The sequence below is a fragment of the Nematostella vectensis genome, chromosome 1 (genome assembly GCF_932526225.1).
Source record: "Nematostella vectensis chromosome 1, jaNemVect1.1, whole genome shotgun sequence".
NCBI classification, from domain to species: Eukaryota; Metazoa; Cnidaria; class Anthozoa; order Actiniaria; family Edwardsiidae; genus Nematostella; species Nematostella vectensis.
In genome coordinates this window covers 6,649,512-6,669,019 of record NC_064034.1, presented here as the reverse complement: position 1 = coordinate 6,669,019, position 19,508 = coordinate 6,649,512, and the positions used below count along the sequence as shown (strand labels likewise).

General features: G+C 41.3%; 1 protein-coding gene and 1 long non-coding RNA gene across 4 annotated transcripts; both read left to right on the top strand.

Moving 5' to 3' along the window:
- Positions 1-292: 292 nt before the first annotated feature.
- Positions 293-1,153, top strand: LOC5519107. Its single transcript, XR_004290402.2, has 2 exons — positions 293-471; positions 876-1,153. It is a non-coding gene; the product is annotated as an uncharacterized LOC5519107 (long non-coding RNA).
- A 666-nt stretch (positions 1,154-1,819) lies between these two features.
- LOC5519048 (transient receptor potential cation channel subfamily A member 1) lies at positions 1,820-19,391 on the top strand. Of its 3 annotated transcripts, none has more exons than XM_032363797.2 (30): positions 1,820-1,981; positions 4,353-4,408; positions 4,674-4,767; positions 8,138-8,231; positions 8,590-8,765; positions 9,005-9,112; positions 9,349-9,457; positions 9,730-9,827; positions 10,213-10,260; positions 10,586-10,771; positions 11,000-11,188; positions 11,433-11,519; positions 12,000-12,085; positions 12,422-12,583; positions 12,689-12,973; positions 13,219-13,303; positions 13,373-13,429; positions 13,777-13,854; positions 13,928-13,998; positions 14,236-14,398; positions 14,735-14,773; positions 15,450-15,539; positions 15,647-15,813; positions 16,387-16,447; positions 16,736-16,804; positions 17,122-17,295; positions 17,484-17,552; positions 17,704-17,814; positions 18,149-18,258; positions 18,645-19,391. In XM_032363797.2, the coding sequence occupies exons 1-30, from the start codon at positions 1,967-1,969 to the stop codon at positions 18,778-18,780; spliced, it is 3,273 nt and encodes a 1,090-aa protein (XP_032219688.2). In that variant the 5' UTR covers positions 1,820-1,966; the 3' UTR covers positions 18,781-19,391. The 3 variants fall into 3 exon arrangements, with proteins under 3 accessions (XP_032219688.2, XP_032219687.2, XP_001638956.3); XM_032363796.2 differs by lacking the exon at positions 1,820-1,981 and adding an exon at positions 3,228-3,357; XM_001638906.3 differs by lacking the exons at positions 1,820-1,981; positions 4,353-4,408; positions 4,674-4,767 and adding an exon at positions 6,120-6,493.
- Positions 19,392-19,508: the final 117 nt, after the last annotated feature.

Here is a 19,508-nt window from a genome sequence, read left to right as displayed (position 1 = left end):
TTGAATTGCAAGATATGGAAACTGCAACCTTTTGCTTCAGTAAGTTGGGTATCCGAACGAAAAAAGACAGCCTGACTTATTTCGGTAAGTTGGAATGGGAGATAACAAAAAGGTAAGCTGACTTGCTTCAGTAAGATGGGTTAAAAGATAAATAAACAAATACAATCTGGCCCTCTTACATTAAGTGTTAGCTGTTTGGTAAGTTTTGCAAGGAGATAACAAAACAAAAAGAAAACAACGTCATCCTCTTTTTTGTGTTTCTATCTTCCTTGCCAGTTAGGTGTTGTCCATACATACGCCATCCTGACCACGAAAGAAGAGGATATTTGCCGCCGTTGAATGGAAGGACATATATTAACGAGACGATGCACCTGATATGTAAGCCTGGGTAAGAGCCACGTGACCCTAGTCTAGTCAAAGTTAGGTGTGGCGCTGACGGCAAATACACAGGAACTCTGACTCGCTGCATTGGTAAGCGACTTGGGACAAACTTTTTTTTTACTTGAGAAATTTCGTGGAAGAAGTGATAGAACGGAACAGGGGTAACCCCTTCGTTGCCAAAAAGTGGGCCATTTCTTTTTCAAGGATGGTGAAATACTATCACAATTTCAATAAGATATTTGTGACTGCCTTGCCCCAGAACAAACCCGCGCAATGTTGAAAATGTTGCAAAACACTTGTGTTATAATGTAAAACATGATAATGCCTTTCCTTTACAAGGATCAAGTATCTCCGCTTTCTTAATTGACAAAAAAAGCGTTTATGCCACCAATATGACGTCACGGCACTTCATGGAAACATAGTGCCAGTGTGACCAAGCATTTTCGATTTGCATTTTCGATGTCGCCATAGTCACATGTTTTGCCTCTTTACAGGGACCAAGTGTCCGCCTCTTCGCCCATTCGACGCTAACGGTTACTTCAAAGAGTCTCATTGCTCTAGTACTGGCGGCCGCTATGATGAATGGCCAGTGGGGTACTGTACCCGAGCTTGCAGGGGTGGTTACCGACTCGAAGGGGCTCAGTACACAAGATGCCAAAGTAGCGGTAAATGGCTGAATTCGCAAAGTGGCCTAACAAAGTGCTTGCGCAAATAAATTATGTGTACCATCCAAAAGCATGGTTTATTTTGTCGAATAAAGGCACTTCAGAAAGTCTTTGGACTTTTGTTTGGGGTTAAAGTGGATAAAAAAACACTTATTTTTTTTCTACTTGCTTTCCTAGATTTCCAAACGCTAGGTAATGAACAGATAATGGCCGCGAGTGTTCTATGGGATTGGGCACGGATGAGAAGTACCCTTCAGCCTTTTGGATCCCCGTAAAGCGCAGTGAATTGCGTATGCGCAGAATGGTCCCTCGGTGCGGGATTTTTAAAACCAAAAGTCAAAATAGAAAGAAGGAGCCCGATCGAATCCCCCCCTCGAGAAAATACGAATACGAGAAAATACGGCATGGGCGCCGCTATATTATCAGTCTTGAAAAGAATAGGAATATAGGAGGATGAATAAAATTCAAAGTCTTCTCTGTGATATGGTGTTAATTCTTCACTGCTAAATCGTTAAGCTAGGTTGTAATATTTGTAAATAATTAATATGATTTTGTATTATTTTCTCCTTTTTATTGGTAGATAATTTTGAATAATAGAGAAATTTTAGTGATTGCTATTCCTCCTGGAAAAGTCAACACTAATCACTAAGAAAATAACCACTAATTACTAACTACATTCCCCACTGGTTCCCTATTGCCAATGCTGCAGATGCTCACGCCCTATGACACCTTTCTTGCTATGATACTTAGGGGGGTTAATTAAATGGAGGACGCTGTTTCGTCGAGTGACAGTGAATATTATCTAAGCCTTATTAAAAACAGGTAGAACATCATTATTTTCTTCTTTTCACCAAGAAATAATTTTGGGAGCCAACACATTTTCCTAACTTAGGCGCCTCTCCGGTCCCGCCATCATTGCAATGAAACACTACTCTGTGAGTATTTTGTAGCAAGCTTGACACCTGTCTGTGTTCCTACCATGCAATCTTTTCTTTTGTCTTCCTCTGTCTTGTTCCCATCTTTGTGCGCTAAGTATTGTCCATCGTTTTTCAAGGCACCTCGATTTTTCATGAGAATAGACTGTTTAACATTTAAAACATGTTACTGAATAAGCAGCTTTTATATTAATCTTGTGCTGTTTCTTTTTATGGAAGTTATGGAAGCTCCGAGAATACAATGTTGAGTAAATATTTCTTGGACGTGCACGTTTGAACGAGGAATTTTCACGAAAATACGCGCGGCCATTTTGTATGTTGCCAGTATGCAATGCACCGACCCAGTACCAGTAACGTCGGTTCGAATCGTTTTGATTGGTTTTATTCAGCTCGACGAAAAAAAAAAAAATGATCGTGTTCGATTTCCGAATCAATAATTAAGGCTGTCTTAATGGTCCCGAAACTTCTTTTTCACCTTGAAAAAATCTTAAAGACTTCGATGTTTAAATGGACTTTTCAAAAATATTTGGAAATTTTCAGCTAAACTTTCGGGATACCCCGCCACATAATTCCGTCCATTGTGTTGATAATGCCTTCTTTCAGATCAATTGTGGCAAGGTATTCTGAAACTGCTCCCAATTTTCAATCCAGTTTAGCAGATTTTAAGTGGTTTTCAGTTTAAAGCTCTCCAAAACAAATTTAAAGAAGGTGTCGTGATTTTGTTAAAGCCTTGATAGTGTGCTTGGATTGCGTTCTCTGCCTTGCAAACAATTTTGACATTGTCACTGTCCAATGAAAGTGTGATGCGTATCTTTGTAAAATTCCAAAAGTCCAGTTAATCGAGGATAAAAGCGGATGAAAAAATCTCAAGGAAACTAAGCATCAAATTGTATTTATTATCTTCCTTATCTGTGAAATTACACTATCTACTTTCAGGAGCGCAACAGGGTGCGCGCGCACCACCCCCTTGGCGGCCAAAAATTGAGTAATTTCTTATTAATGAATATTCAGATACTAAGCTTTATCGATATGATACCTATGACTGCGCACCCCCCCCCCCCCCCCCCCCCCCTCTCGGCCAATCCTGGGAACGCGGCTGACCTAAAAATTTAATAGCAATACTAATTATAGATCTTGATCTCTGGTTGATTCGCTAGATCAACAGATGGGACATTTGACTTTCAAATTTAGTTATTATCAACAAAAATCCACCTATTACATAATGGCTAATGTAATTAATACCTATACCGGTACCCCGTACCAGCTGGTGTTCTTACTCGGTATAATCGTAATCTTGAAAAGTGCAAAAACTTCGCACCGCGAGGCAAAGTTGTCAGAGACAAGAAGTCATGGTAGAAAAAACTGGTGCTATGGAGGTAAAGACGGAATGTCATTATTGTATTTTACACAAAAACACGCAACTTAGTATCGTTTTAAGAAGGGCTTAACAAGTAAATAGAAGAATTGCATAGTTTGATAACACTAAAGCGGCCAACTGATGGGTTTATCGAAACGCTCGTTAAAGCCGCCCATCTTGGAACGTTTATGAAGTGAAAATACTGTTATCAAACTGTGCAACGTTATATCTACCAGCGAACTTCGCCGCCTTTTTACGCGTGCGTCGTGAAGTAGATTAGAAATAGAAAATATAACTAGAGTGGAAAACCCTCAGTTACAGCTAAAAGCAGTGTGATAAGCTAGCATTTTTAGGGTACTTTTCTGAGTGTGCGCCTTTTTTTAGAAAATATGCGGAGAAACTTTTGAAGTTTTTGTTATCAAATCAATTACGCCAACTAATTGACGTTTAGCTATCGAGTCATTGAGTTTTTTAAAAGGACCATTTAAAGCATTTTTGTCACAAGTGTAATTGCTGAGATGAAGAAGCAAAGACGTGACAATAGCTTCTTGAAAACTAAGAAAAGCTGTTGTGCTCGTTCAGGTCTTAAAAGCCGACAAACAGTTTTGTTGGCATGCTCGCAGCTCATAAATTGTTTTTTGACGGTAGTGCGACAACAGTTTGTTTTGTAAAAGATATCGATGTGGAAATTTCTAAAGCGCTAAATCATAACTTGGCTTTTCAGGTTAAGTGCTTGTGTTTTGTCTATGGACTGATGGATATTAAACATTTCATTTTTAAACGTTTCCAGCGTTCATTTTCAATCTTTGTGCGCGCATATGGCTAGAATACTGACTATAAGTTCTGTTATAAAATCAAACAATCTCCGAGTCCTGTCATATTTTTGCATATTATAATTGCCTGCTTAACCCCCTGCCTCCCCCTCCCACACCACCCACACACAATCTCGAGAGCATCTGCCTCTGAATCCTACCCTATCATTATCATTCAATTCTTATCGATGATTGTTTTTAGCTGGTTAAGGGTGTGTCGAGCGTCGCGCTCCTTCCCAACCCCAGAAACAACAACCGGTAAGAGAATAACGAGCAAATAAGTTGTAGGGATGGAAAAGAATAGATGAGATGGGAGGGACAAGGATGGGAGAGATGGGAGGGATGGAAGAGGATGCTCATTCGCTTCTTTAAATGTCGGGGAAGTTAGCAATTCGGAAAAGCACGGCTCACCCGTTTATCAAAGAGACCCCTATGTTCCTTCATTTGTACTCTAGTAAGTCAGCAAATGTGATAAAATATCAAACCCTATTAGTATTCTAATATCTTTTCTTTGTTATTAAAGCTCTGATAAACATCATGCCCCCATAGAGATGGCTTTTAAGGACGAGAAAGATGGAGGATCCCACACGATTACGATACCAGGAGACATACTAGAGGTAAGTGATTGACGGCTGTCAATAACACTGTAGCAATAGCCTTTGTGTCTATGTGGGGCGTGAGGGGAAGGGGAGTTGATGTAGAATCCCACACGATTACGATACCAAGAGACATACTAGAGGTAAGTGATTGACGGGTGTCAATAACTCTATAGCGAAAGCCTTTGTGTCTATGTGGGGCGGGGGGGGGGGGGGGGGGGGGGGAAGGGGAGTTGATGGAGAATCCCACACGATTACTATACCAAGAGACATACTAGAGGTAAGTGATTGACAGGTGTCAATAACACTATAGCGAAAGCCTTTGTGTCTATGTGGGGCGGGGGGGGGGGGGGGGGGGGAAGGGGGGGGAGTGGATAGAGAATCCCACACGATTACGATACCAAGAGACATACTAGAGGTAAGTGATTGACTTTGAGAGAAAAGAATCCGACCGAGAAGATCGATGAGAGAGATTTTGATCGGGCGAAAAATGGGGCGCGGTCAAAATCTCGCTCGTCGAACTTCTCGGTTTCTTTTCTCTCAAAATACACGAAAACGCTTCCTGCGTAGCGTAGTGAAAATGATAATTGTGAGTTCCAAGTGCATAAAAGACAGAAAAGTTGTCTTTCTGCATTTTTTAATTTACAGTATTTTAAATAGGACAATTATCGTGCCAAGGAATACTTAGGCTCGATTTCCAGCCGTCGCTAGGCCTCTGCGGGCTCACAGAAACGAGCTGGAAATCGAGCCTAAAGAATACAAGTCAATTGAAATGTTAAAAAGGTGAAACAGTTCCACACAAAAATTGTGCGTACCGTACAGCTACCAAAAACAATATTGCAATTATCCTATAGATATTACCTACAGCGTATTACACGAATAAGAACGAATAAGTGTCCTCACGCAAGATAACTAGGTTTTGATAGCGCTATATCGGCATGACCCGGCTAAACGGACCCAACTTCCTGCGATATTCTCGAGAACAATAGAAATATTGAAAGGCTGTGCAATCAAAAGCAAACCTCTTTGCAATCCATTCAACTCGCGTTCAACACGATTCAACCGGATGTATGGGGGTGGCACAGGGGATCAACATAACCCTTCGATAAAATCGAGTGCTTGTCGAAACCCTTTGCCAGAGGCTTAACTTTTCATCTAGATAAATCTAAAAGCATGTTTTTTTGTATATTAAAAAAAACTGGAACATATCTTTCCATTAAAAGCTCTAGACAATTAACAAGGTATATTTTATTCTCGAATTTAATCCGTTAAGCTCTTTCTATTACAAGCCAATTGTGCGGCTCCCTTTATATTTACACCTCAAAGAAATGTCAACAATACTGAAAAGAAGTGCAGGTCAATCGGAATAGCTGGCTCACTTAGTAGAGAACAGAAGATGTATAGATTCGTCTCTGAGTGGTGGGGAGGGGAGAGTGAGGAGGAGGACGAGTCAAGGGCGAACGACCATTTACTAGACATGGCGAGCCCTGTGATAGGTCCCAAAAACGGCAAGGGGAAACAGTCCTTCCTCTCAAAGCCGCAATCCGCCTCATCAAGAAAAGAAATGTACAAGGCAGACGTTCCGCTTAGTACAATTACGACCTCTAGTCCGGCGAACTCCGAAAAAATTCGAAAGTTTAGTAGGTTCTCGTTGGATTCGGATGGCTCTGGGGAGCTGGATTTAAACCGCAATGCAAGCGTGGGTGACAAATCGGGTGCTCAAAAGGCCCAGTCCAGAGTAGCACAGGTTGGTAAAGGCATTCTAGCGAATGAGAGATCAACGCCTGCTTAGGAATGCAAAAATTTCAAGGTCATGCCATGCAAGGATATTTCTTTAATTTAAATGTCTTAAAGGGTATTAGTTAAACCGTCCATGGTTTTCTCTATATGCTTTCTCAAATGTCATCAACGCTGATTTTGGTTGCATTATTCAGAAGTTCCAACTCATGCCCCATTAAGTAGCTTGATTTACAAAGCTAAAATGTTATATGGAAAAAGTTTTAGAAACGTTCAGAGATGATTTGTTTACTTATAAAAGTATTCGTTATCGGCGTCTATTGTGGAAGTTTATCATAATAGTGTTAAACCGGTTACACAATTTTAACTAAAAAAGATAAGTGATTAATAAATGAAATAAGTTCAAGATGAAGTTAAGATACTATGTTCTCGTCTGGCATTTTACATAACTCTTTTTAAAAGACCTTATCTGATCAAAGAGCAATGACAAGCTTTTGCTGGCAAAGAAAAGTTTACATACAAGGTCACACAATGTCCTGAACTTTTTTTTCCGCCTAAGGGCACTCTTATGCGAAGTGACTCGAACTACACTCTTTTAGTAAGAACCTTATTTTTGTAAGAACTTGAAGCCTGAAATTTTATCTATTTTTTTTAAAGGCTAAGAACATGCCGAGGCTGAGTTTTTGTTTTGTTTTGATCATTGTTTTGTCTGATTCGTTCTAAAATGCAGACGTTTTTCTATAAAAGAAGTCGTGTAATTATAGGACTCCCCGCCGTGAACATTAACTATTTCAAGTGTATTTATGGCTTAAGCACAAGTTAGTATTTTAAAACTTTACTTTAAAAATGTTTCCTCATTGTTGAAATATGATAATAAAATCATATTTAATCATTTTTAAGGGCTTTGCTCACGAGATTAAAAGGAAACAAAGACAGTAATAAAGAGTGAACAAAGCCCCTAATTCTCAGTCATGATTCAGAAAGGTTTCCGAGAAAACATTTCCGCCTTACTTTCTTCCTGTGTATGCTTTTTACGGTTTACTTTTAACCGATTTATTCACGATATTACGGAAAGGACGCACTACCTTAAAAACCTAATTTATTCGTATGTCGAGAAAGCCTATTAAAGATGCATGACTTCTAAAAGTATAAAATTCGTAATTCTTGATTTGTTTAAATTCATCTATGCGCACATCTTGATAGTCAATTTAATCCTTCTAGGAACTAGCCAAAATCCCATTGTCCTACTCGAATCATATCGCTCAATACAGATCCTAGCCAGAAGTTTGAGCTTGGCTTCATTTCCTTATTTTTTTTGGTCCTAACTTGCGATGGTACCAAATGCAGGAATTAGAGATATCGGGGTGCATATTATTTAAAGATATTAGGGTTTGTTTATAAAGCTTGCGGAAATTGGAGTACAATTTTTTCTATTGGGATGCCTTCCAAACCCAGTAATATGTACCTAAGGTTTTATAACAACATTTGCGGAATACCACCTAAAACAGCGCGTTCCATTGAAAAGTATCTAATTAATGGGGACAGTTGTCACTGGCACAATAAACATTTTTCGCCCCAGAGTATAACCTTATTTGGAACAGGTTTAACAATGACTTAGCCACGTCTAACGTAATAACGCCCTTGTTCCAATCAGAAAGCAGCAAAAGCCACCAAGCTTCAGATGCTCCACACAGCGTCTCTGTCTGGAGACGAGGCTGAGGTTAAGCGCTTGCTGGGAAAGGGAGTTGGTGAGTTTTAAGCGTAACGCGAATACGATATTGCGTTACATGACACGTGACATACCTAAGGGCTGTGCCCAGGGTAACACAAACTTTAAGTGGTCACATTTTCTTTTTTAGAAAAACTAAAGGGTTTCCCTTTTTTGCTTCTCTTACAGCCCCCCCCCCTTGCCACATGCTTACCAAGCATGACCTGCCATTCATGTCAGATCAGTTTTGACTCTACTCTAGAGAGCTATACCTAGATGTCACCATTGTAACTCAGATGTCCTTATCGAAACTTAGTTTTGTATACCTTCCTTCTAGGGTGTCATATAATGTAACGGGCCTAAAACACTGGCTAGTCCATATTTGTTTTCCCTCTTAGATGTCAACCTGAGGGACTCTTTCGGCAAGACTCCAATTCATAATGCCATCATCGGCAGACACGTGGAGATTGTGAAACAACTTCTAAAGGCTGGCGCAAACATAAAAAATAAGGACGAGAGAGGAGACACCCCCTTGCACGACGCCGCTAGAGTAGAAAGCGAAGAGATAGTAGAGGTAAGCACAATATGTTCCTTGGTGATAACTTGCGAGTAGTAGTAAATCAAAAGACATACCAGTCAAGACACCCCCTTGCATGACGCCGCTAGAGTAGTATGCGAAGAGATAGCAGAGGTGAGGAGAATATTCTCATTGGAGTTCACCTGCGAATAGTAGCAAATCAAAAGACATACCAGTCGAGGGTTGACTAATTATGTAGTTTGGCATAACCGATGTCCATTCACGTTTTGTTTTAGGTACTACTGGCCGAGAAGAATTGTGACGCGAATGCCAAAGGTTTCAATGGCTACACACCTCTACACATCGCCGGACAGATAGACAACGTCAACATCTGCCGAAAACTGGTAAGCAATAGACAACCTCATGATAATTGACTAAAACTTTTAAGACAAGTTTGTGTTTATGAAAGTAGTAGTGCTGATAGTCTAGATAATCGACTCTATATAGGCGATGTCTTAGGAAATATAAATGGTTGCCAAGGAAACATGTTCGCGTGTTTTAGTAGGGTATTCTTAGGTAATGTAACAAGTGCTGGTATGTAGCATAAGTGGTTGCCAAGACAACCCTATCTTGTCTTCAGGTGGAGCATGGTGGCAGCGTTGTAGCCGCCGCTGATGACAAGATGACCCCCCTCAGTAGCGCCGTTGCCAAGGGCGCCAGCAATGCAGTAGAGTACTTCCTCAGCAAAGGTAACAATCACACATCGTTTCCAGTGTATTGTTACACAAAAAATGCATAGATGATATTAGACCTTGTCTGATGCTATACTGTTAATAGCGCCACACGGGCCGGTAGTGCAGCATATGGTCTCCCCTGGCTTACTAGCACTTTCCATCCGCCATTGAATTATCTACTTGCGTCCCCGTTCCAGAATGCTGTTCGCTTTTCAACTCGACCCAATCCCCCGCGCAACATGAGAATGGCGAATACGAGCTGTCCGATAACTGAATTATTTCTGCAGCCAAAGAAAAGGAGATACCACTTGAGGACATCCTTTACTATGTGGACCAGGACGGAACCACGCTACTGCATTTAGCAGTAGACAGCGGCATTCTACCGGTACGCAAGTTGCCTTCAAGTTAACTTAAGGCCTTGTCACACGTAGATTTCTCGGCTGCAACTTATCTCGCAAAAAAATTGTTGCAGGTCGCACGCGCCCTGTCACACGTGAAGTTTTTCCTGCGACTTGAAACAATTTGTTGCAGAAAGTAGAAGAGCGTTCTACTTTTCGTGCGACTTTGAGAAATGCAAAACAAGTTGCAAAGGGGTGTCACACGCAAAAAAATGCGCGTGCGACCTGCAACAGTTTTTTGCGAAACAGGTCGCAAGAGAAAAAAACGCACGTGTGACAGGGCCTTTAGGCATTCTGCTAAATGATCTTTTTCTTCTAATTCATGCGTCTTTTTTAGCACTCATTGAATCTTTCACACGCTTTTGTCTGTAGATTGTTGCGATATGTCTGCGAGCGGGAGCCAACATTAGGCAGACTAAGGTAAGATCCTACCCAACGCTTTGTTAAAAAAAATGTACTGGTTCTCACTTACAACAGGGCCTCAGCAGGGGGTAGAGCACATGGGGCACGTGCCCCCCTCCCGATAATTTAAAAAGATGATAAGGAAGTGACGCAATTCATTTCGAGGCCTGCTACGGAATTGAACAAGCACTGCAAACACAAGCAGATCAAAAAGGGGAAATACCGGTCAAATACAAGCGTGTCGCAAATGGAATTGGTCAAAGGGTGTTTCACGGAATCCCTTCTCTTCATGAGCTCACGTTTACGTCATTACGACTTTTAGTCTTACGTTTATCTGTTTCAGGAGAGCGATGGGGGTACAGCGTTCCATCTAGCGTGCTCTCAAGGCTCACTGGAGATAGTACAGCTATTAGCCGGCGAGGACAAGGACCTGTGTAAAGCGAACTTGGTCGATAGCGAGGGAGCTACGCCCCTTCATAAAGCGGCCTCTTTTGGACATACGCCTGTCGTGGCTTTCCAGCTAGAGCAGGTATACGGTATTTACAAAAAGGGAGCGTAGGTACTTAATGACTTTCCTTTTGTTCTGTTGCAATAAAGGGATGGGGCACTGGGGGCACGTGAACCCCCAATATTTTTTAAAATTATAAGGAAACTACCAGTAGGGGCGTGACCTGAATGTTTCTGTATTGTAGTTCTTCTAGTGAATTTGCCACGCATTGGCAGGGTATTTAAAGTGTATTTGTGATGAATTCGTTAGGGTGCGACCGTGGATCCTCTTGACCAGAAGTGTCGTACCCCACTCTTCCTGGCAGCGTTATCAGGCCAGGCAGATACCGTCCAAGTCTTGATGGAGCGAGGTGCTAATATCTCCTTAGTGGACCTTGAAAAGCGGTCTGCTCTCCACGCCGCCGTGCCGTATGAGATAACTGCTGAGATGCTTTGCCGGGTAAGGGGAGAATCTCAAGAGTTAGGAAAGGTAGACAATTAAAACAACCAGCTCTAAACTCCTGTGACTTATGATCCATGTCAGGCTGTTCACGTTAGTTCGTTTAGGTCCCAAGAATTTTTTTTCTTCTGGATCGGATGCTAGGATTCAACACAATCGCATTCAGAAGGACAGTGGTCATCTTTAAGAAGAAAATAACGTTAAAAACATCACATCTCAGATCTAACTCTTTGCCTCTCACCAGAGCCCCGCCGCAAAGCCTATGATAGTGAAGCTTGACGTCACGGGGTATGCCCCAGTCCACTATGCGACCCGCGGCGGGGGAAAGAAGGTTTGTTACCCAGCAGACTTTGCAAGTGATGTACCAAGCAGCTTTGTCGTGTAGTTTGCAACTTTCTTTGAGCTTTTAGTAGCACGCGTATATAATACTCTGTTGATGAAACAAAATAGGTGTTTTACGACGATCATTTGGACTTTTTGCCATACACGCCCATGACAAAGCTTAGCAGGCGGACACCGGCAAATCCTCAACAAATATTTTGTTGGTTCTACATTAGATATTCTGGATAACTAGTGCAGCACTTTTATCTTTAATGTAGCAGCTAGTTAGATTCTAGGAAGAATAGGGTCCATTGGAATAGAGTCTAGTGTGGTCAAAGAACCATTTTAACCAAAATTTGGTCGACTTGTCGCGGACGAATTTAGTAAGGGCGACATCAGTACTACACATGCACAGTGAGTGCAGAAGTCGTGCTAAAACTGGTCCAACCCAAGGACTATCCTAATGGTGGCTTTGTGTTTTGATTTTCAGGTTGTTTCCCTGTTTGTATCCAAGAATAAAGAGGCGGCTACTGTGAAATCCGATTCACAGGACACACCCCTTCACATAGCGTCCAAGTAAGGACTTCTCGATATATTATTCTATGCATGACGTCACATTTATCTATTTTTCAAGCCAGAATTTCCCTACTCATCGCGTCCAAGAAAATTCTAGAATAGTCCATACATGACGTTATATCAATATTACTAAGCCATCGCCTTTCACTACACACATACAAGTTGAACTTATATTATGATTTCCCAGAGTCAAATCACAAAATAACGCATTAGTTAACATCAAGGTTTTGCTACGTTGTACCCTTGCTTCATGCGGCAAACTGTAGCTTTCAAAACTCGTTAATTATTACAAGAGCTTTTGTTTAGTGTCTTTGAAAATATTTTGATTTTATATAGGTACGGGTGGTTACAAATCGTTAAGATGCTTCTCAAGAAACGCAATGTGCGCATCATCAACTCCCAAAATGCTCAGGGTCGGACGCCTCTTCACTTAGCGGCGGGGGAGGGACACGACGAGATTACCGAGTTCCTACTGCAAGCCGGGGCGACCATAGAGAGGTGAAGCATATTTGAGATCTAGTATTTTTCTGGGGCCTTTTCCCATGGTGTTAACCAGAGTGGACATCAGTAGTATCGCGTGACTTATTCTTGTCCTTTTTTCAGCGATCAAAACGAGCGTACACCTCTGCACATGGCAGCGCTCAACGGGTCGGAGCTGTGCGTGGAGCACATCCTTCAGGCACACCCTGACTGCCTGAACATCCTCGAAAAACACCAGAACACGGCACTCAACCTGGCGGCCATGGCCGGTCACGCCCAGATCGTCTCACGTCTTCTCTCCGTCAAAGAACAGGACATTTTACTGAACGCGTACAACCAGAGCGTGTTGGACCTAGCGATCAACGCAGATAAGCGAGAGGTGACCATGGCGATAGCTGAACATGACAGGTAGAAAAGCTTGACAATTGGCGACGCGTTACCATTTTATCAAGCCTAAAATGCGTTGATAGCGATCTTTCACGTAATAAGCAGCAAGTTAATCGATCTATGCAATTATACACATCCATACACATATGCTGTACATAGTGCATGAATGTGTATTTGTGGATAACTATTAAGCACAATAAGACATTGGCAGCATGTATCCCATCTAATGTAAGTCATTAAAGAGCGTTTTATAATGTGTTACGCAGGTGGCGTGAGGTAATCTTGGTTTCCCCTGGAGGTGGTGTGACACAAATACAGACACTAGTTCGCACGATGCCGGATGTCGCCGAGGTAACTCTTTAACTCTTTTCTGTCGGTATTTATTTCGGCAAATGAATTCATAACCATCCTTTTCTACAGAAAGTTCTAGACCGGTGCATCGAGCGCGAAGGTGATCCATCCAGCAAAGATTACAAGGTATTTGTAAGGTCATCAATGTATTGAAGGTTTTTAGAAGAAGGCCACAGAATACCGGATTCTAGCGGTAAAATGAAAAAAAAGTATTATTTTTCTTCGTTTGTCATACCTGTCATTATACCAGTTATACCCGTTCTCCGGAAGGGGTTAAGAAATAACAGTATCGAGAGGGAAGGGTAAGAAATAAATAAAAAAATATCGAGAGGAAGTGTGGATCTTATAATGTATAGGGGGAGGTATAATATTTGCAAGGGTATTCAAGAAACATCAATCCCTTAAATAATGTCTGTGCTAGTCATAAGACTAGACACAAGACAACTACTAAACTAGTGTTCTATCTTGCTTAGATAACGTACGACCTTGGCCTAGTCCAAGGAAAATACAGCACAGATCAGAAGTTCCAGGAGTCGCTGGCGGCGCTACGTGTAAGTCACGTGAGACTCTTTTTAAGGGATAAGTTCTGACACGTATCTCATGATAGTTTGTCTGTGGTTTCAGACTATGGCCGAACGTAGGCGCGAAAACTGCCTGACCCATCCCGTGTGTTACTTACTAATGAAAATCAAATGGTGAGTAAATGGGAAAAAAGCGTCTATAAGTCACAAAAGTTGATATTTTTCAAGCCCGATGTTAAACGAGATGAGGAGAAAAGGTAAATAAAGTTGGGATTACGATACTGATGATGATGAAGATGATGATGATTTAGGTAGAATTAGAGGATAGTTCTGCTGTTACTCTGCTGCAAATAACTATAATATTGATGATGATAGCTATGACAATATACAATTTCTGACGTTGTGTTGCAGGCGGAAGTTCGGCTGGATCACCTTCTTTCTGAACTTGTCCATCTACGTGGCATTCTTGTTCTGCTTCACGGCTCTAACTGTGTACCTGCGCAGCAATGAGCAAGACTTCTGTGGAATCGTCTACAACACCACCAACCTCTGCAGCTCGTCCCTTATAGTGAGGGTAAGTAATAACATCACATGGGCAGGGCATGGGCAAGGGAGGCATAGGTACAGAGGCTTATAAAAGCTAGGTAGACTTAAGGATTTACAGGGACAGGGCTAGGAGAAAGCGCATCAGCGAGGAAGTGAGAAAAGTACTTCCTTTGGAGTACGACGAAAAATTGGCACTTGCCACACATGTACTAAGCCCATTCAAGGATGGTTCAGGTTTTTTACTCGTGCTTGTTCTGGTGTCCATTGGACAGTTCAGACTTCTATGCAACTCCATAAGGACAAGGATTTGTTGACGAATTTGTGCACACAATATATTACGTTCTATTTTCTATTCCCATCACAGGAGACTCCAAACCCAAGCCTGGTCAAGTATTCAGATATGGTAGGTAGAATGATTTTTTTCAATTGACATACTTCTTTTATATACAGAAAATACCATATTGTAGAAGATGATATCGTTGATATAAGCTGCTGCTGGTACCTTTAATCTTTATCTTTAAATAACTTAATTGCCACTAGTGAGCTAATCCGGCAATTGGCGTTCAGCGGAGGCTGGCGCGTGAGAACGATAACAAGCGACAACATATACAAAAACAATGATAATACAATAAAAATACGCGATGCGCATAATTTTACGTGACATGTTATAGCAAACAAACAAAAAACACGATGAAAGCCCATCATCGGATTAGCTCACTAGGTAAGGTCGCTACAAAGATGGATGCAGACAGGGAAAAACTGCCTGCGGTAGAGCATTCCAGACGAGTATAGTGCGTGAGTAGAAGGAGAACTGGAAAGCATTGTGAAGTAGACGGCAGGCTTAGGTAAAACATCAAGCGGAAAATCAATTTTGACGAGGCCGGAGTTTATTTTATAAAAAAGTGCGAGGTCACTAACTATTCTTCGATGTTGAAATGACTGCCAGCCTAACACATTAATCATTTGGGTAACGCTACCATTGATGTACTGTCATGCATTGCGGTGACGCGTGCGAATGGCGCCACAACACAACATAAGTGTTACAAAAGACCATAAAGCTTTTTCTTTTCTCTTCACAGCAAGACGGTTTTGTGAAGCTTCTACACATCGTATGTATTGTTCTGGCGTGTTTTCATCTCAGCAAAGAAGTCCTACAGATTGTCAGGCTGGTAAGTACGGTTGACAACTGCAATAGGCAAGAGGGTCTTTAACAACTAATGGACCGACCTCTCATTTTAGTATTCACATTGATGCAATTTTTATTTTTGGTTTGCAGCGTCTTAAATATTTCACTGACATCACGAATTACATCGAGATGGCCATCTACGCCACCGCGCTTGTCTACTTGTTCTCCCGCCCGTGGAATTGCAAGACCTCCACTGTCCAGGCGGCAGCTTTCTCGATATTCTTGGGATGGCTTAACCTTATCCTCTATTTCCGAAGGTAGGGAGGGGGGGGGTCAATTTACCTCAGTAAAGCAATAAACCTTGGTTATAGCTTTAAGTAGACACTGGACTACAAAAAATTCGCTTCCGGTGTTTTAAAAAATAGCAAAAATAAGAACGCGCAAAAGGGTGTTTGAGTCTTGTTATAGATACACCTTTGCTTATTATTTGCAGCGCTTTTAATCGGCTCTTTACTCTACTTGCCTCTGAACTTCCATCGCTAAGTAGTCATTCATCGATTTTATTACTGTCGAATCCGTTGTATCGCGACCCACGTTTTCAAAACACGATTTGTTTTGGTTTTCTGTTCCGTCAGTAAAACCATTCCGAGCCAATCAGAGTCTCACTTTGTGCACTTCCCTGGCTATCCTCTGGACGAAAACTAGACAGTGTCGCGACAAAAAGCCAGGCAACAGCACTAGGCGAGAGATGGCAAAAATCTAAAAATGGCTTAGAATAATTTCCCTGGCGAACAGAAAATCCCAAAAGATAAAAACAAATCGATGTTTTGAAATTGCGGTCGCGATACAACGGGTTCGACAGTAATAAAGGTTTTTTTTTACCATGACAGGATGTCTTTCTACGGCAAGTACGTCATCATGCTGACAGCAATGTTCAAGACATTGTTGCAGGTATGTCACGCATTCTATTGCTTCAATGTTTACCACACCATTATACTGGTATTGTGCAGGTATGTCACGCATTCTATTGCTTCAATGTTTACCACACCATTATACTGGTATTGTGCAGGTATGTCACGCATTCTATTGCTTCAATGTTTACCACACCATTATACTGGTATTGTGCAGGTATGTCACGCATTCTATTGCTTCAATGTTTACCACACCATTATACTGGTATTGTTAAGTCAAGCAGCACGTGCCAAATGACATTTTTACCGTCGCTTTATTTTCTTTTAGGTCATGGTCCTTTTTGTCCTTTTCTTGATGGCGTTTGGCACGACTTTTTATATTCTGATGGACAACAAGGTATAAGCAATCTCCAAATCACATCCCACAATCGTCTTGCAACGAGCTACGCAATGGAGTTCTCAGGATATTTCACTTTAGATCTGTTTTAGGGGTTTGGAAACCTCTACCCTTCTGTGCACGACCATGTCGTCGCCCTGTGTGTGTTCTGTACAGCCGAAATATGTGATGTCCTCCCATCCCATTTCATTGTGCCCATTCCCTTCTAAAAGAGCTATGTAAGGTCATTATCCCTTTAAGCCATATTTAAATTTACTTATTATTATTATAATCCGCCATTCTTTTCCTTTCTTACTGCCATGGCCTAATTTCTCCAGCCTGGCTTCAGCACCCTTTGGTACTCGATCCTAAAGACGTTCGCTATGACGCTTGGTGAACTCGACATGGAGAATAACTTTATTCCGTCATCTAAGCTCAACTACGCACCGGCCATGAACATCCTCTTCATCCTTTTCTGCCTTGGAATGCCAATCATTCTCATGAACATGCTGGTAGGTCACGCCGCATGGTAACGCAATATCCACAACCATTATTTGACGCAGCTGGTAGGTCACGCAATGTGTAATGCGATAGCCTTGTCCATCACGTAATTTTAACGCCAGCCAGTGGTGGGTCACGCCATGTTATGCGGTTGTAGCATGGCGATGAAAGTCTCATGCAACTCTATTCACCTTCTCAGATCGGTTTGGCTGTTGGTGATATCGACAAGATTCAGCAAAAATCCGTGATGGATCGCTACGTCATGCAGGTAGGAAAACTTTAGTTTCACGTATACCGAATGTTATGTCCCTCATATCGGCATCTACTTGTTCACATTTCGTGTATGCCAAATGCCCCCTAGCCCATATCTGCCTCTTTTCCCGGTATGCATATTCACCGTTGCGAATTTTCCCCTGCAGGTCGAGCTTCTCCTCGAGCTTGAGAGCTCTTTGCCTTCCTTTATCATGAGGCGTGTCCAAGTGACGGAGCACATCGAGTACCCCAACAGAAAGGTCCCCCTCAGGACCAGGGTGAGTTAACATTAATGGAATCAGGGAGGGGAGGGTGCGTATTCATGAAAGAGTACCCCAACAGAAAGCCCCTCCCCCCCTCAGGACCAGGGTAAGTTAACACTAAAGGAATCAGGGAAAGGAGGGTGTATATTGATGACATCAAATATCTGAACAAAAAGCTCGCCCTCATAACGTATGATGCAATTTAGGATTTGAATCCTAAAACCGTAATGATTATGATTAACTGCTTCCCAGTCTTTTCAAAGCCCCATACCTTAAACCTAGACAGTATCCGATTTATGTACTTGTACTTTCTATTGTTGGTGAGATTGATTGGTTTTCTTTCTCACAGTTGTATGATAAGATCCAAGGATTCGGTCAGCCTGAGAATGGTGAAGATGAAGATGAGTTACCTCCTGCGCTGGCACAAATTGTTGACAAAATGGAAGACCAACAGAACAAGTAAGCTATGCCACACCTACCACTTTTTGCTTTAACTTGATGCAAAAACACAATGCTCACTTTAGAGATACTATTCACAAATTCACCTTGCTCTTATTGATATGTGTCATCTATTAGTAAGAGTAGTGGGATAGGTTTTACTAGACATGAACCCCATATTTGAGATGAATCTTATGGCTATGCTTTACTATGCAACCCATCATTTCAGATAAAGCTTACTAGTTTTCTGGGCTAACCACTTTTTTTAGATTAAGGATTATTAAATGATTTTTGAAACTCACCTTGCCTTGTATATTGCTATTATTATTGTTATTGCTTTATCCCTAAAATAAGTATTTCAAATAACCTTTTAAATCACTTAATAATTATTCATTGTCACTATATAGAATTGATGAGATGTACACCCTGGTCAAGCAACAGGCCCAGGTTCTCTCTCAGCTTGCTCGCCGAGAGGGACTGGACACAGATAACGGAAGTAATGGTGGCCGCAAAGGCATTGTCAGCTGGTTTCGTAAACGTTGACACTTAAGGCTCTAGTTAAGCCTTTCAATAGTAGAACTACACTTTTGAAAGATAAGGATTGAATCAACATGCTCAAAACGTCAGTGCAACCACTGTTTCACAGAGGTGTTTAACATACCTTTTTAACCTTGTGTTGATTCATACCTTGTCTACACCATGCCTACGCAGACCATCTAGTTTTTCTACAGCTTGATTGTAGTCTTTCTATTTATACCATTTTGAAAGATAATTTTCTAATTTTTTTCAGGATAATATTTGTCTTAGGTTTGAAGTTGGTGCTGTAAATGTTTATAGCATCAAAGATATGTCCTCATCTTTTGGAATAGTATGACAAAAACTAGAGAGCAACTGACTTTTTATGTTTTTTTTTTTATTCAAATTTAAACTGCAACATTAAAAAATTTGCTGGATGCATCTTGCGATTACATAGAGAGGACCCCACACCTACTGAAAAAACAGCAGCAACAACAACAACACAAAAAAGGAGGAGATATCCTCTCTGGAATCAAACAATGTTAGGATTTTGTAGCACCTGAGCAATCTAGGCGTCATATAGTTAGAATCATTTAGATAGTAGATAATCCTTTCAAATAAAAATCCCTGACCTGCAATTATCTATTTTATATGTTGTGTGACCCTCTACATCTCTACATGGACATCAATTGTTATTGGCCTTCTCTCCCACAAGTATCTAGTTCAAAATCTCCCAGATTTTGACCTCCTGCCAA

Bases quoted from the DNA above. Each gene is read 5' to 3' on its own strand.
- LOC5519048 (XM_001638906.3), top strand. From the start codon at position 6,143: ATGTATAGATTCGTCTCTGAGTGGTGGGGAGGGGAGAGTGAGGAGGAG. The intron at 15,814-16,386 runs GTAGGGAGGGGG...TTACCATGACAG, and splicing joins CTTATCCTCTATTTCCGAAG to GATGTCTTTCTACGGCAAGT. The intron at 17,815-18,148 runs GTGAGTTAACAT...TCTTTCTCACAG, and splicing joins AGGTCCCCCTCAGGACCAGG to TTGTATGATAAGATCCAAGG.